General features: G+C 29.3%; 2 protein-coding genes across 12 annotated transcripts in view; both read left to right on the top strand.

The window, feature by feature from the left end:
* Positions 1-1,653, top strand: part of LOC124953798 (uridine phosphorylase 1) — an 18,739-nt gene extending 17,086 nt beyond the window's left edge. For 2 of the 3 annotated variants that reach the window (XM_047505711.1, XM_047505709.1), the window contains exons 4-6: positions 56-241; positions 579-911; positions 1,188-1,653. In XM_047505711.1, coding sequence (XP_047361667.1) covers positions 56-241; positions 579-911; positions 1,188-1,370 — 702 coding nt within the window. In that variant the 3' untranslated portion in view covers positions 1,371-1,653. The remainder of the gene's footprint in view (positions 1-55; positions 242-578; positions 912-1,187) is intronic. The other variant, XM_047505710.1, reaches the window with a different exon arrangement.
* Positions 1,654-6,452: 4,799 nt separating this feature from the next.
* Positions 6,453-12,500, top strand: part of LOC124953795 — a 30,033-nt gene continuing 23,985 nt past the window's right edge. For 2 of the 9 annotated variants that reach the window (XM_047505697.1, XM_047505698.1), the window contains exon 1: positions 11,527-11,680. In XM_047505697.1, coding sequence (XP_047361653.1) covers positions 11,606-11,680 — 75 coding nt within the window. In that variant the 5' untranslated portion in view covers positions 11,527-11,605. Of the gene's footprint in view, positions 6,980-7,525; positions 7,629-7,769; positions 7,881-7,956; positions 8,098-8,186; positions 8,377-8,452; positions 8,568-8,643; positions 8,743-8,847; positions 8,921-9,036; positions 9,135-9,241; positions 9,348-9,418; positions 10,282-11,456; positions 11,681-12,500 lie in introns of those variants that run through there. The other 7 variants (XR_007102343.1, XR_007102341.1, XR_007102344.1 and 4 more) reach the window with 7 other exon arrangements.

The following is a 12,500-nucleotide window of genomic DNA, read 5'->3' on the forward strand; positions in this document are numbered from 1 at the left end:
TTTAAATCATTTCTCGTACGTGGTTACTTTAAGTTATTGCCTTTTTATTTAACAGCATGGAATGGGTATTCCTTCAGTGGGAATTCTTCTTCACGAAATTATCAAGCTGATGTATCATGCAAAGGTCAAGGATCCAATCTTCTTCAGGATCGGTACTTGTGGTGGTATTGGACTCGAAGGTGGGACTGTTGTTATCACTGACGAAGCTGTAGATGGGATGTTGAATTCTTATTTAGAACTGGTAAGTATATTCTACTTAGATAATAATAATATTTACATAATAAATAAATATATATTATAGTATAATGGTATACTATAATAATAATAATAATAATAATAAAAACAATATATAATATATATAATATTTATATAAAAATATATAATAAAAATATTAAATAAAATGTATATAAAATATTATGATTATAATAATATAATTATATATTATATATTATATTATAATATATATTTAAATATATATATAATATAATTTAAATATATATATATATATATATATATATATATAATTTAAATATATATAATAATAAGATAAAGTAAAATGTATGTTTTTTATCTTTTAGCCTGTCTTAGGAAAGATAGTGAAGAGACCAGCAAAATTTGATCGACAATTAGTTCGAGAATTAAAAGCTTTGGCTCATCGTGATGATCCTTATGACACAGTGGTCGGTAAGACCATGTGTACTTACGATTTCTACGAAGGTCAGGCTAGATTAGACGGAGCTTTCTGTGAATTCACGGAGAACGAAAAGATGGATTATTTAACGAAGATACACAAAGCTGGTGTTATTAATATAGAGATGGAAAGTCTCTCGTTTGGAGCACTTGCACATCACGCTGGCATTCAATCAGCTGTAGTTAGCGTGACTTTGTTGGATCGACTCAAAGGAGATCAGGTGATCTATACGATCACTATGATCTTGATTTGATATGATTTTATTTGAAAAAAAAAAGAAAAAAGAAAAAAAAGAAAAGTTTATTTATTTTTATACGAATTAATTATTTATTTAATTATTTTTCTTTATTATTTACGAATAATTATATTAATTAATATCTAAACTTTTTGTTGTTGTGATATATAAGCTTTAGTTTTATTGATTCTTTATCAAAATTGCAAAGATATATCTACAATGATAGAAAATATCTTATTGTTCTTTTTTTTTTTTCTTTAGGTATTGGCACCTAAAGAAGTTCTAAACGAATGGCAGATGCGACCTCAAATATTGGTCGCTCGATACATCACAAGATATCTTCAACGCAAAGGAAGACTTTCTTTAGAGGGTCACGGTTCTATGTGCGTGAAAAGTCCTCGTCGATATAAATTAGTACAACAAGAGTCTGAGACTTATGATTAAAGAGATGTTTTGTAGATCAAACAGAGCTATGCAAGGAATGTGAGAAAGAGAGAAAAAAGAAAGAGAGAGAGAGAGAAAGAGAGAGAGCGAGAGAGAGTGAGAAGGGAGAGAGACAGGGAGAGAAAGGAAAAGACGAAAACTCATCGAGGAGAGAATATATATATATATATATATACGTGTGTAATATCAGTTTGCAAAGAAGCTAAACGTGCATAAGATGATAAAAGTACAGTCCAGAGAAACGCACAGTTTTAGGAAGATAAACACACTATTTTATTAAAACGTGATTCCTTTTTTTCCTTTTTCAATATTCATTTATTTTCACGACTGCAATTAATCTATCGATAAAATTTTACATACTAGTAAAAAGAAAAAAGAGTGAAAGAGAGAGAGAGAGAGATAGAGAGAGAGAGAGAGAGAAAGAGAGAGAGAGAGAGACAGAGAGAAAAGAACAAGAGTAAGTTTATTTTTATTTTGTTTTATACGCGTAAAAAGAAAGAAAAGAAGAAAAAAGTAAAGGAGTATGCGCTTGTAAAGATTGATTGATTGATAGATGGTTTATTGATTTCCTTATAGTCAAAGGATATACCTAACGAGGTTTGTTATTTTTTTTCTTTTTTGCATTTCTTTATTATTATTATTATTATTTTTATTATTATTATTATTATTATTATTATTATTATTATTATTATTATTTTTATTATTATTATTATTATTATTATTATTGTTATTATTATTATTATTATTATTATTATTATTATTTTCATTTTCATTTTCATTTTCATTTTCATTTTCATTTTCATTTTCATTTTCATTTTCATTTTCTTTTCAATTTTATCTTCTTTCTCATACTTTTATTCTTTTCTCAAACAGAGGATATCACAGCTTTTTTGCCTGGATTATTGCTATAAGTATTGTATAAACCTCGATGGAGTAATCGCTTAAACCTTACTATGAATTATATATAAATAAGGTGACATTCGTTGTTTGTAAGATCGAAAAGGAATGGTTAACTTGAGGAATTTTTCTCGAAGATTTTAAAACTTTTCAAGGGTGTTATTATATATATATAGTCCATTGATAAGTTTTACCAATCTTGTCAACAAGACAAGAAATTTGTGTATAAGGTTGACAAAATTATTCTATATGTCACGTACACGTGACAATGAGTATATAATATATATATATATATATATATATATATATATATATATATATATATATATATATATATATACATACATACATACATGCATACATATATAAACATATACATTTTAAAAGATAATGCTTTCCTTCTTTAATTTCATACGAAAAGGACGAAGGAAATAAAGGATGATGTAAGATGCGGGGGAAGAGGAGTGTTTGAAAAAAACACGAATAACAGCGATATTTTTTACCAAAGTCATACCGTTTTTTCCCGGCGGTAAAAACCGAGTACAAAATAAAACGTAGGAATCTAAAACCTACGGCTCTTATAAAAAAAAGGAAAAAAAACTGTCTATGATGTACGTTTCTCATACGACCAGTTTTGAATTATCCAACATATCGTATGTTTTTATTTTTAATAAACATTATAAGTTTTGTAGAATATTTTCTTCATTTATTAGAAGGAAGGTCAAATTCGCTCAATGAAAAATGATCAATTGTAATAACATATTATGAAAGAGGATATATTATTAAATGTTGAAATGCTATAATATTTTTGTAAAGGATTTTATTTTTATTTATTTTCTTTTTTGTTTCTTTTTATTTTATTAATAATTCTTAATGACATTTATTTTTATCATTCTTGCTGTATACGTTCCAAAACAAGCGAATTTTAATTAAATTTCTTGTTTTTCTTTTATATACTCAACCATACCATTTATATTCCACTATTTAACGAAATGATTATAAATATTTCCATTTTTTTATAATTTAACGAAAAAAATATGAAAATATGAAATGAGATGGACTTGAACAAAATTGTCCTGCAATTAAACAGATTTATATACATATATATATATGTATATAATATTAGAAATTAAGAAATAAAAATCATTGTGAATCGATCGACGTTTAATATAACACAAATTATTCCTTTTCGAGCATTCAAACATTTAATAACTAAATTAATTATAAAAGTTAATTGAATAATTGAACAAAGAAAGAAAAAAAAAAGGAAAAAAGGAAATGATATCGCAGAAAAAAAATGACGACAATTTTGTAGAATTTCCATAGAAATAATAAAACACTAAACGTTGTATATGTAAAAGTTTAGGATGTTCTGCAATAAAATTTAAGAGGATAGGAATATAACACCATAATAACTTTAATAATTAATTATATTAATTCCGAAAAATATATTTGAACGTCGGTCGGTGTGCAGGTCAACGAAGACGGATTTGTCTCTTCTATTTTTCTTTCTGGCTTTAAATAGAAAATCAACCTGTACGAGAATGAGTACGAGAAACATTTCAAAAAGAATAGAAAAAAAAAAAAATGTGAAAGAAGAAATTTCGAGAAAAAAAGTTCGATCTTTGTATCATGTCATATCTAATTCCCGTTGTTATCGTCAGCGAGACCAAGTATTTAAAAAAAAAAAAAAAAAAAAAAAAAAAAAAAAGAAACCGAAACGAAGTACTAACGACGTGATTTAAGCGAAGTATATAAGTAATCCATAAGGATCCATCGACAATTTGACAAATGCTGATTAATGCTTTCCTCGGAGAAAATGCGTAGATTAAAAAAAAGAAAAAGAAAAGAAAAAGTAAAAGAAAAGAAAAGAAAAAAAAGGAAAAAAAAAAAAGAAAAAAAAATAAGAAAAAAAAAGGACAACATTTTGATGCATACTTCTAACGATAAGCATCGTAGTTAGTATATTAAATCGCTTATATAATCGTAGTGTTTCTTAGTTTCCTTCTGACAGATTTCTTTGGTTGAACATTTTGTCCGATATCAATAACGTGACATTAAAAATAGATACCCACGTAAATACAATATATTTGTCTTATACTTTTTAAAATAAAACAAATCACGAATCAAAATTGATCTCGACGACCGAATGTTCTTCCTCGAGAAAAAGAAAAGAAAAGAAAAAGAAAAAAAAAAAACAAAATAAGTAAACCTTCTCGACACTTCGCGTATTTTTCGGACACACACGTAAATACAACATATTCGTCTTATACTTTTCAAAGTAAAACGAATTACGAATAAGAATTGATCTCGACGAACGAATGTTCTTCCTCGAGAAAAAAGAAAAGAAAAGAAAAGAAAAAAAACAAAATAAGTAAATCTTCTCGACACTTCGCGTATTTTTCGGACACACACGTAAACAACATATTCGTCTTATACTTTTCAAAGTAAAACGAATTACGAATAAGAATTGATCTCGACGACCGAATGTTCTTCCTCGAGAAAAAGAAAAGAAAAGAAAGAAAAGAAAAAAACAAAACAAAACAAAACAAAACAAAACAAGAAAACCTTGTCGACACTACGCGGGCGAATTAGTTTATAGAAACTTAGATTAAATCGACTTCCTCGAAGAGAAAGGAATATGTATGTAAGTACGAATCGCATGATCATCGCGAATTGACATCGTGTTTGTTATTATGTAGTTAAGCAATGTTGTATCGTTGTAGAAGAATATACCATCCATTCAAGTGGTTGTTGCATAATACAACTTTTTTTTCTTTATTTCGTTCGAATTATTAAACCTTACGAAAGTAAGTCGCGTTAACGTTGTATATTTAAATCGACTTCAAGAAACAAGAAACATTTGTTGAAAAATGCCATATGTTTATCGTCGACGGTTGAGAGTCTGACGATCTCGTTGACAAATTTTTTTAATTTTTTTCTTATTATTATTTATTTATTTATTTATTTATTTATTTATTATTATTTTTTTTTTTATATGATCGAACTCAGTATCAATTGATTTTGAGATACTGAAGATCATCGAGACGGATCGAGAATTATCAAAGATGTCTTTTGTAAATATTCTTAACTTATTATCGATCGTCAATCTGATATTTTGATGATCGAATGGATACCTGTTAAAGTCAAAGTTATCTTCTCGTTTTGCTAATAAAATTGTTAATTCATATAAATAATGACAACATTTTATGCGACGACTTTAGATTAAAGAAGAAATATAATTTATGTCGCATAATATGTCAATTTCTCTGCCTACACGTGTTCGATCCATGGATAAATTTTGCCATGTTGCTCGTTTGGTCCACCGCCATTTATTATTTTCTTCTAAGAACAACGACATATCTGTGATCCGTATTAAAAAAAAAAAAAAAGAAAAAAAAAAGAAAAGAAGAAAAAAAGATAAAGGAACAAAGAAAAGGGGAAAAATAAAAAAACAAATGAAAACTACAAGGGATAGTATATATTATATCATGAAAGGTATCTAATGTTAATATATTTACATATAATGATATACCAAAAATATAGATATTCGATTTCATTCAGAAAATGATATCTTTGGGGATCTTAGATTCGCCTAAAACTTTTACTCGAATATCGAATATTTTCACTAATAACAAATTCTATTAATGTCAAACGACTAATTACTACTAAACTTTATTAGTATTGCTAAAACGTACATATGTACATAAATATAACCGTTTTATCGACGGTTTACGATCTTTATTGTCAGTTCCAGTTGATATCGTTCCAATGTATCTCTACGATCTTTACTATCGAATTAATAATCAATTGTGTATTACTAGTTATGTCTATATGTCCTTTTAACAGATCTTATTCTTGGCGGCTGGATTGTCTAAAAAAAAAAAAATGTTATCGATTGTGCACTATGTTATAAAAGGACAATAAAAGATATTAAAACGATGATTTTTTTTAATCTTTTCCTTTGAAATAAATTTAATTGTTTTTTTTTTTTTTATGGAGTACTATACTTTCTTATATTAGGATTTCGATAATTTTATCATTTAAAGGAAATTTATAATATCAGCGGTTTACAGCGATTTCTTTCTCTCTCTCTCTCTCTCTCTCTCTCTCTCTCTCTCTCTCTCTCTCTATCCTATTTCTGATATAAAAATACAAGTTATTAAAGTATTAAGTTTATCATTGTATTTCAACGGAACTAATTATGCATATATTGACTATTTAAAATGCAAACGATTTTTTTTATATTAAATTAACAGAAAAAATTTGTGAAAGTAAAGGAATAGTAATATTTTCAAATTTCACTTTTGTATTTACCGCGCAATGAACTATCAGACACGTGACACAACCTCTACGCAAGCGCCAAAATTTTCCTGCGTTGGCATCACGAATTATAAGTTCATATAGTGACAGCAAAGTAGTGAATAGTAGCGTGTTACAATGCAACGTTAAGTGGATCAGATTTGAGATATGTATTTTCTGGTCTGCGCAAAATATTTCTGATTTCGTACGCGTTTACGGGTGCAGACGCAAGTTAAAGATGTTAGCTTATAGTTGATAATTAGTCTGATAGTATTAACCATGATGGATTACGAATTTAAAATGAAAGCACAGAAGGATCGGACTAAAGTCGAGGACCTTTTTGAATTTGAAGGATGTAAGGTTGGAAGAGGTACATACGGGCACGTCTATAAAGCTCGTAGGAAAGAGGGGTTAGTGTTCTAACCTAACCTAATCTTTCTTCGTAAAACATCATATTATTTTTAATACATTTCATCCTTTCTTATGAAATAAAATAATTTATTTATGATAATAAATCTCTTGGATGTAAACATTAGTAAAAAATTTATGTAAAAGCGACTTCAAATTTTCCTTTACCTTGTTCTTTCAAAATGGCTATTTCATGATTTTACATTCTTTTGTATTCAATGTTAATTCTTCATTGACATTGATACTTTTTTAAAGGACATTTTCAATATATTTAGCTTTATGATATGTTTATAAAAGTATATGTGAAAACTATCTTACAAGCTGTAGAAATATATGCATTTCATTGTGTAAAATATTTTGAGATGTATCAAATATTTTAACTATAATTTGGAAAGAAAAGATTAATCTTATACCTTCTGTACGTATATTACTTTTAAGCATGTACAGAGATGATTTAAACTAATCAATTATTTTTTATCAAGTTACATAATCAACTTACTAATTCTGAATCAATTATTTATAATTTAACATTACTATGCCAAAAATAGTGTACCCGATAGTGAATTAAAATCTCGGCCTGACACTAAAGATTTTGGCCTGAAACAAATAGAAGGCACAGGTCTATCTATGTCTGCATGTCGGGAAATTGCTGTAAGTATATTTTATTATTTTCTTTTATTTTGCTGTAAGTATATGTTTTAGTTGAATTAATTTAGTAATATTTGGTAAATATAAAAGCAACTACTCTTTTACTTTTTTTTTCTTTTTTTTTTTTTTCTTTCTTTTTTACAGTTACTCAGGGAATTAAAGCATGTCAATGTCATTACACTCATACGCGTTTTCTTGTCACATAATGACCGCAAAGTGTGGTTACTCTTTGATTTTGCAGAACATGATCTTTGGGTATGTGTTTTCTAGTTTTACAAATTTTAATTATTAATAAATTTGAGTATATACTTTAAGAATGATTTATTTGCAGCATATTATTAAATTTAATAGGGCAGCAAAGGCAAATAAAAAACCAGTAATGGTACCAAAAAGTATGGTTAAATCCTTATTATATCAAATTTTAGATGGCATTCATTATTTACATTCCAACTGGGTTCTTCATAGAGATTTGGTAAATATTATTTAAATCAATAAGATTTTCCTATAAATTGTATTTTAATTATCAGCCATATAATATATATTTTTTTTTCTTTTTTTCAGAAACCAGCGAATATTTTAGTAATGGGAGAAGGAAACGAAAGAGGACGTGTCAAAATCGCAGACATGGGTTTTGCTAGATTATTTAATGCTCCTTTAAAACCATTAGCAGATTTAGATCCTGTTGTAGTAACATTTTGGTATAGGGCACCAGAATTACTGTTAGGTGCTAGACATTATACAAAAGCTATAGGTATGTTTGGATACTTTTTAATTTAGTTTTAAATCCAATAATATTGATTAGTATTAAATAATTTGTAATATTACAGATATATGGGCTATTGGTTGTATATTCGCGGAGCTGTTAACCTGTGAACCTATCTTTCATTGTAGGCAAGAAGATATTAAAACAAGTAATCCATACCATCATGACCAATTAGATAGGTTAGCTATATCTTGTTATGATAAATAATCATTTTGACACAAATACAATATTGATGTTTTGTATATTATTTTATAGGATATTTAATGTTATGGGGTTTCCATTAGAGAAAGATTGGGAAGATATTAAAAAGATGCCAGAGCATCCAACGTTACTAAAAGATTTTAAAAGATCTAAGTATGTATTTGATTGCAAAAAAGATTTATGATAATTTAAACATACAATCAACGTTTACTTTTGTTGTAAACAGATGTTAATAGGAAGTTTTCATCCCATTTTTAGCTATGCGAATTGTTCATTAACAAAGTATATGGATCGACATAAAATCAAACCCGATAGCAAGGCATTTAACCTGGTATGAATACGTTTTATATATTTCAAATTTATATATCAAAAGATCATCGATACATAAATATCAGTTAATTATTAATATATAAGAATTATATGATATTAATTTCATTAAATTTCTAGTTACAAAAGTTGCTAATGATGGATCCAAACAAACGAATCACGTCCGAGCATTCTATGCAGGATGCATACTTTCAAGAGGAGCCACTGCCAACTCAGGAGTATTATTCATTTTTTCTCTTGTTTTTTTTTTGTTTTTCTTTTTCTTTTTTTCTGTTGCTATTATAACAATAAAAATATATCTTACCTAAGATCTTTGATATTGTAGTATATTCGCGGGATGTCCTATTCCGTATCCAAAGAGAGAATTCCTTACGGACGATGACACAGAGGAAAAGACTGAAAATAAAGCAAGGCAGAATCAACAGCAAACGGTAATCATATTCTAAAATAACATCTCTTTGAAAGTTTACGACTACTATAAAGAATTATATTACAAACGTAGCAGCAACAAAATCAACAGCAGCAAGGAAATGGCGATCACAATCACGGACAGAATGCAAAACGTGTGAGGCTAAACGGACCCCACGGGGCTCCAGAGTTTCATCAACATCAGAGTCATGCTATGACCCATCAACAACCACCCGCAATGGTATATTCAACCGCCCAACCAACTCAGCCATCGAATATTCATCAACGTTTCTAATTTCTCTATGAGAAAGAAAGAAAGAAAGAAAGAAAGGAACAAACAAACAAAAACAAAACAAAGTAATTAATTAAATATCAGTAAATAGAGTCGCATAAAAAATTGGAAAGAAAATCGTTGATTGACTGTATATTCCCAACAATATTACAATACACAATTTTATTTATATATAATCCCTACGTGTACATTGTTCTTACAGTCCTAACAGTTTTGATTTTAGATTTAGAAAAAAAAAAAAAAAAAAAAAAAAGAAAATAAGAGAAAATAAAAAACAAATCGTTAATAGAATAAAAAGAAAGAGAAGAAAAGAAATCGATGATAATATTAAAAAGAAAAAAAAAATTAAAACAAACGAATGATAATTTCAAGGGAAAATAAGGTGAATTAATGGCGAGTGTTCGAAGAGAAATGGAAAAGGGACTTAAGCGGACCCGCCAAAAGAGGAAATGGTGGGGAGATATTAGAGATAGTTAAAGACGCATGCGCGAGAGATCGGTCCGCCGCTCGATCTCGCGGCGGCACTTTGCGCGCTCCTGAAACGCAGTTTCCGCGAAACGTTCCTGGCGGAAAAAGTGTAAGTGTTGTGTGCGCGAATATCGACATCGGGATGTCAGTCTCGATAGTCGACACGTTCTCCCGACGACGAGCGAAGAAAAAAGAAGGTGAGAGGAAAGAATGAAAAAAAAAAAAAAAATTAATAAATAAATAAATAAAAAAGAAAGAAAAAAGAGGAAATTAAACAAAAGAAAAAAAAAACCAGGGATCACTCGAAATCTTTTTTTCTTCTCTGTTAGTTCTTATCGAACTTTCAACGTCTCTTTTCTCGTTCATGATAGTACGCTTAAGCTAACTCCGCGTATCGTGCAGGTGCCCACCCACGGAGCACCTGCTGATCTCTTCTCACGCTTTGCGATTCGATTGTAGGATATTTGCGAGAAATGAGAAGACACATCTTATGTGTATGATCTTAAAAAAATCTTGATTTTTATCTTGAAAAGAAAAAAAGAATTTTTTTTTCTCGTTTTTTCATTTTTGTTACGATAAACACATCGTGATGATCCACTTTGGGAATAATTATCTTTTGGGTAGGCTTGTTTGTAAAAAAAAAATTTTATAATAAAAATGAAGAAGAAAACAAAAAAAGAATAAAGTAATGTACATTTAAACGAACTCGATTAACTCTCTCGTTGCAAGGAACTAAGGATTAATTGAAAATTCCATAAGAACACCTGTTCATGATCTAGAAATTTCATGATAGAGACTTGTCGACAGGGAAAAATCTATCATTAATTGTATAGATTCACTCGAAAGGATTTGCATCAGTCTTAAATGCCTTTACTTACTTACCTCCGGGCGACACTTGAATATGCGACGAGCGTGAGTCAACGAGCATCGCAAAGTTGTATTAAAGTGATTCGCCTGTTATTTACGCTTGATCCTATGCTCTATAAGAGAGACTATAATATTATCGTTATTACGTGGGTACGAGTATAAACTTATAAGCGTTATCTAAAGGTAACGTCGTCAAATTGTTCAACGATAAATTATTTTATCTTTTATCTTTCATCTTCTTTTTCCTTTTCTTTTTTTTTTTTGTCCTTCTTTCTTTTTATTTTCAATGGGAAACATATCGAATGAATTTTGCCTGAAACAAAATTTTGTGTTTTTTTTTTTTTGGACGATTCCATCGTCCTTTTCTTCTTTCTTCTTTTTCTTCTTTCCCTATCTTTCGTATACAATCGTGAATCTCATTTTCTTTTTTTTTTTTTTTCTTTTTTTGTCTTCCACTCCCCCCCCCCCCTCCCCCTTTTCGTATACAATTTTCGTGCCTTGTCAGAAGTATGATCCGCGTGTGCTCGAAGAGTACTCGGTGTCATAGATACAAGTAAAAGTGAAGGGGGGACGATCCTGACCACTATCCACATCCAGTCGGGGCCATGACCACGTTGCGACAAGGTAACCGCGACCGGGTCGCATTGGTGCAGAATGAATCAAAACATCGATCTGACTCGAGTGAGCCCTGTGAGCCTCGTTAAAAACGAAAGAGGAGGAGGAGCGCAGGTGCGTCCCAGTATGAAAAAGGAAAAGTTCGGGGGAACAATTTTTCAATTATTCTTCTTTCTTTTTTCTCTTCTTTTTCTTTCTTTCATAACTTATAATAAAATGGATTAAAGATTACTTCAATGACGAACAATCGAAATTTTTTCAACGAATTATATTTCAAAAAAATTAAAAAGGATGAAGGAAAAAGAAATCGTTCCTTTGTTGGGGAAAAAACTTTCGTTCCTTATAAAAAAAAAAAAAAAATTAAAAAAATGATAAAAAAGAAGAAGAAGAAGAAGAAGAAAACCGTAACCATGAGTCTAATAATAGCAGTCGGGCAATACAAAATTGGAAAGTCATGATTTTGGCTCATTTAAGGACACCCCGTAAATGTTAAAGAGAGGTGAGCCAACAGAGGCTACTAGAACATTAATGGCCTTCTTGCCGCCCCTGGTCGCTGCTTCCCGATATAGAAGCGTATTATTCACCGTTCGAGAGCGACGAATCCCCATATTAGTTCGAGCTCACATGGATTGTCTATCTATCCACTATTCCCATATTTCCATCCTATAGAATAATTCGTATTTCGTTCGCTTCCTTCTTCTTCTTATCTCCATTCGTCGTCGTTGGATTGAAACTTTATGGAAAATCACAAAACGGTAGTTCCTTTTCCGTTTATTTCATGGTATCCCTAATAAGGATATATGTTCCTTCTTCCTGAAACGTTTAAAAAAAAAAAAAAGGAAAAAAGAAAAAAGAAAAAGATACATAGATACATATACACGTATCTATACAGAATGTACATAACATGAATGTACCTATATCAAGAAAGTAAGCA

Source organism: Vespa velutina, chromosome 13, assembly GCF_912470025.1.
Source record: "Vespa velutina chromosome 13, iVesVel2.1, whole genome shotgun sequence".
Lineage (NCBI taxonomy): Eukaryota > Metazoa > Arthropoda > Insecta > Hymenoptera > Vespidae > Vespa > Vespa velutina.